This window comes from Myotis lucifugus, unplaced genomic scaffold, assembly GCF_000147115.1.
Source record: "Myotis lucifugus unplaced genomic scaffold, Myoluc2.0 scaffold_69, whole genome shotgun sequence".
Taxonomy (NCBI): domain Eukaryota; kingdom Metazoa; phylum Chordata; class Mammalia; order Chiroptera; family Vespertilionidae; genus Myotis; species Myotis lucifugus.
Window position 1 is genome coordinate 3922954 of NW_005871117.1, and position 3563 is coordinate 3926516.

Consider the following 3563-nt stretch of genomic DNA (forward strand, 5'->3'; position numbering starts at 1 on the left):
CATTGGGACTTCCTTTTCAAATTTGGGGCCCGGGGGTTCTTAACCGTTCCCCGGCCTCCCTGCTTGATCGCCCTTAACATTTTGCCGGCGGGCTTGTTGGCCGCAAATTTCCCCTTCCCCCAGCTTTTTTGCCCCCAATTGCCCCCCCCCCCCGCTGGCCTGCTCACCCCTAACTGCCCCCCCTGCCGACCTGATCACCCCCAACTGCCCTCCCCTCCTGGCCTGATCACCCCTAACTGCCTCTGCCTCAGCCCAGCCACCATGGCTTTGTCTGGAAGGACGTCCGGAAGGTCTCCTGGTCTAGTTAGCATATTACCCTTTTATTAGTTTAGATAATTGTTCACCTGAAACATTACAAGTAGCCTTGTAACTGCCCTTACTTCCCTCTAGTTCAGCTTTCCCACTCCTTGCAGAGAGACTTAAAAGTGAATATGATCACATCTCTTCCTCGCTTAGCTCTGTGCAGTTCGCAGATTCACCCACTGCTTACATGTTAAGGTCCAGATTCCTTAGCAGGCTTTATGACATGAGCCTGCATTTGTTTAATCTCATCTCTCAGCACTCTCCTCCTTGTGCTTTATATTCTAAAATCCTGAACTACTTACTTACACCTGAACTGAGTACAACATGCTGTTTTAATATCACTTTACACAAAACTCTTCTTTTTGTTCAGAATTATTTTCTCTTTTCTTCCTCTGCTTATCCAGATTCTGAATTCCTGTTCATCTTGTAAAAGTTTATTCAGATGTTACCATCTCTTATCCCTCCCCACCCCAATAATTAATTATTCACTTCCTCATTGGGCATTTTGTACAGGTCTTTATCATAAATCATGGAATTGTAACATGAATTCCATGATGAATTAAGCCATGTCTTCTTCATCTTTATATTCCTAGTGCTATAATAAAGTGCCTGACATATAATTACACATTTTAAACCTACTTTTTATTGTATACTATATAAAAATATCATATATTCATATATGCCTATATCTACATATGGATGTATACATATATATTTGAAAAAATAGTTCTTATTAAAAAGCACTACATTTACCAAATCAGAAGTTCTATTGGAGAAATAACTTGGGAATTTCCCATTAGCACGGATACTAAATTCTTTAATAATATTATTAATTATTCTTATTAATGTTGACTTCTAAGAAATAAAATGAAAATGAACAAATTCTTGTCTCTCTTCTGTTTTTTTTTTTTTAAAAAAAAACACTAGTTGTCTTGATTGCCCTATTTGGGTACTTTATTAACGTCAAATCCTTGGCAGCCCCTCGAAAAAATTCATTCCTTTTGCTTACTCATGCTGCCAACAAAAAAAACACCTTTTTATTTTATTTTTTAAAAAAATATATTTTATAGATTTTTTTACAGAGAGGAAGGGAGAAGGATAGAGAGTTAGAAACATCGATGAGAGAGAAACATCAATCAGCTGCCTCCTGCACACCCCCAACTGGGGATGTGTCCGCAACCAAGGTACATGCCCTTGACCGGAATTGAACCTGGGACCCTTCAGTCCCCAGGCTGACGCTGTATCCACTGAGCCAAACCGGATAGGGCACAAACACCTTTTTATATTTGAAAAATAACAATATATTAAAGAATATGATTTTCAAATATTTCATAAAACTAAAAGTTTTTTAAAAGCACTACATTTGAATTACAGAATAAACATAAAATTTAGACTAGCAAAAAAAGTACCCCAGTCTCACTCACTCATGTGCAACCACTATTAACTTTTCCGTATAGAACCTTCCAATTCCTCTTCTATATGTATTTGTATACATACTTGCCCTGAGCATGGTAGAAGGGAAGCACTCTAGCTAAGGATAAGGTTTTTTCTTGGCTCTATCTCTGTCCAAATAACAAGAGAAAATGATTTGAATCCTCTGTATGAAATAAACTTGGCCATTTTTATCTTGAACAGTGATGTAATATTCAAATGAGATAAGGAAAAAATATTCAAGTGAGATAAGGAGGTCTCTGGCATTTTCAAAATGTTGCATAATGTTATTTTTGACAGCAGTGCAGTCTTTCTGTATTTTAGTTGTAATTCCAGTTTGTTCCTGGGAGCATGTCCGTGCAGCATCCACTGACTCTGTCGCCATTTTTAATCTCATCTCCAGCAGTGCAGTCTGGAAGTTAAAGTATCTGTGGCAGAGCCATTATTGACAGCAGCCCAGATCTCAGGAGGAAATCTACTGAAGGTCACATTGGAGGCTGCCTACTCTGTGCCTGAATCCTTCGTGCCAGCAGGGCCTGTGCAGAACTACATGGTTGGTCTGCAAGTTCCATCAACTGGAGAGGTAAAGCCCTATAGCTACATATGTATATATATTTAAACACTCATATGGGCATCTCTTCTTCACCTGCTAAGATTTCATTCAAATCAAGCTCTGCTCATGGCTGAGATTTATTTTAGGCTTAAAAAATAAAGTTTACTTCTGTTTTATAAGTAGATGTTTATGTTTATAGTTTATAGTTTATATATAATATAGTATAGATTAAATATAATTTATATCAATAAATGCTTTATGATGGGATATATGTAAAACATCTTTAAATTGACAACTTTTGGATGTATTTCTACACAGATTACCTTATGCATATGTTTTGTGGATTTTGTATAATGTACTTTATGTAAAAAACTCCCTCTTACCCTGGCCAGTGTGGCTCAGTTGGTTGGAGTACCATCCTGTACACTTGAAAGGTCACAGGTTCAATTCCCTGTCAGGGCACATACCCAGGTTGCCAGGTTGATCCTTGGTCGGGGTGGGGGCAGGAGGCAACTAATCTATGTTCACTCACACATCAATGTTTCATTCACTCTCTCTCCTATCCTCTCTCTCTAAAATCAATAAAAGCATGCCGTCAGTGAGGATTAAAAAAACAACAACTTTCCCTTAATTCCAGATTATTTTCTTAGTCCAAATTTCTATAGAATGATTGTGTATGGGTCTTTTGAGGCTCTTGATAGAGATTTCCAAACTGCTCACTAAAAGGGAGTAATTAGTTAATACTCCCACCTGTTGTATTGCCACTTCAAATTTTCAGTACAGAACCTCCAATTCCTCTTCAGCATTTTACATCCTATCAGCTGTGCATAAGGTTCCACTTTCTCCACATCCTTGCTAATGCTTATTTTCTGTTTGTTTTTTTAATAAAAGACAACGTCACAGGTGTGAGGTGGCATCTCCTTATGGTTTTGATTAGCATTTTCAAATGACTAATGATTTTGAACATCTTTTCATGTGCTTATTGGCCATTTGTATTTTTTTGGTGGTGGTGGTGGTGGTGGTGGTGGGGGGGATATATATTCAAGTCCTTTGCCCATTCTTGAATCATTTTTGTTCTTGTTGAGTCTTTGGAGTTCTCTGTATATTTTAACTATTAATCCATTATCAGGTGTGTAATTTGCAAATATTTTCTCCCACTCTATGGGTTATCTTTTTTACTCTATTGTATCTTTTTTATTTTATTAAACATATTGGGGTGACATTGGTTAATAGGGTCATATAGGTTTTAAGTGTACATTTCTATAATACATGCTCG

At 37.5% G+C, this 3563-nt stretch overlaps 1 protein-coding gene across 1 annotated transcript in view; it reads left to right on the forward strand.

The window, feature by feature from the left end:
- CFAP70 (cilia and flagella associated protein 70) overlaps positions 1 to 3563 on the forward strand; it is a 97825-nt gene that overhangs the window by 19901 nt on the left and 74361 nt on the right. Inside the window, exon 6 of the mRNA XM_023755108.1 lies at positions 2138 to 2317. Within this exon, the coding sequence (XP_023610876.1) occupies positions 2138 to 2317 (180 nt within the window). The remainder of the gene's footprint in view (positions 1 to 2137; positions 2318 to 3563) is intronic.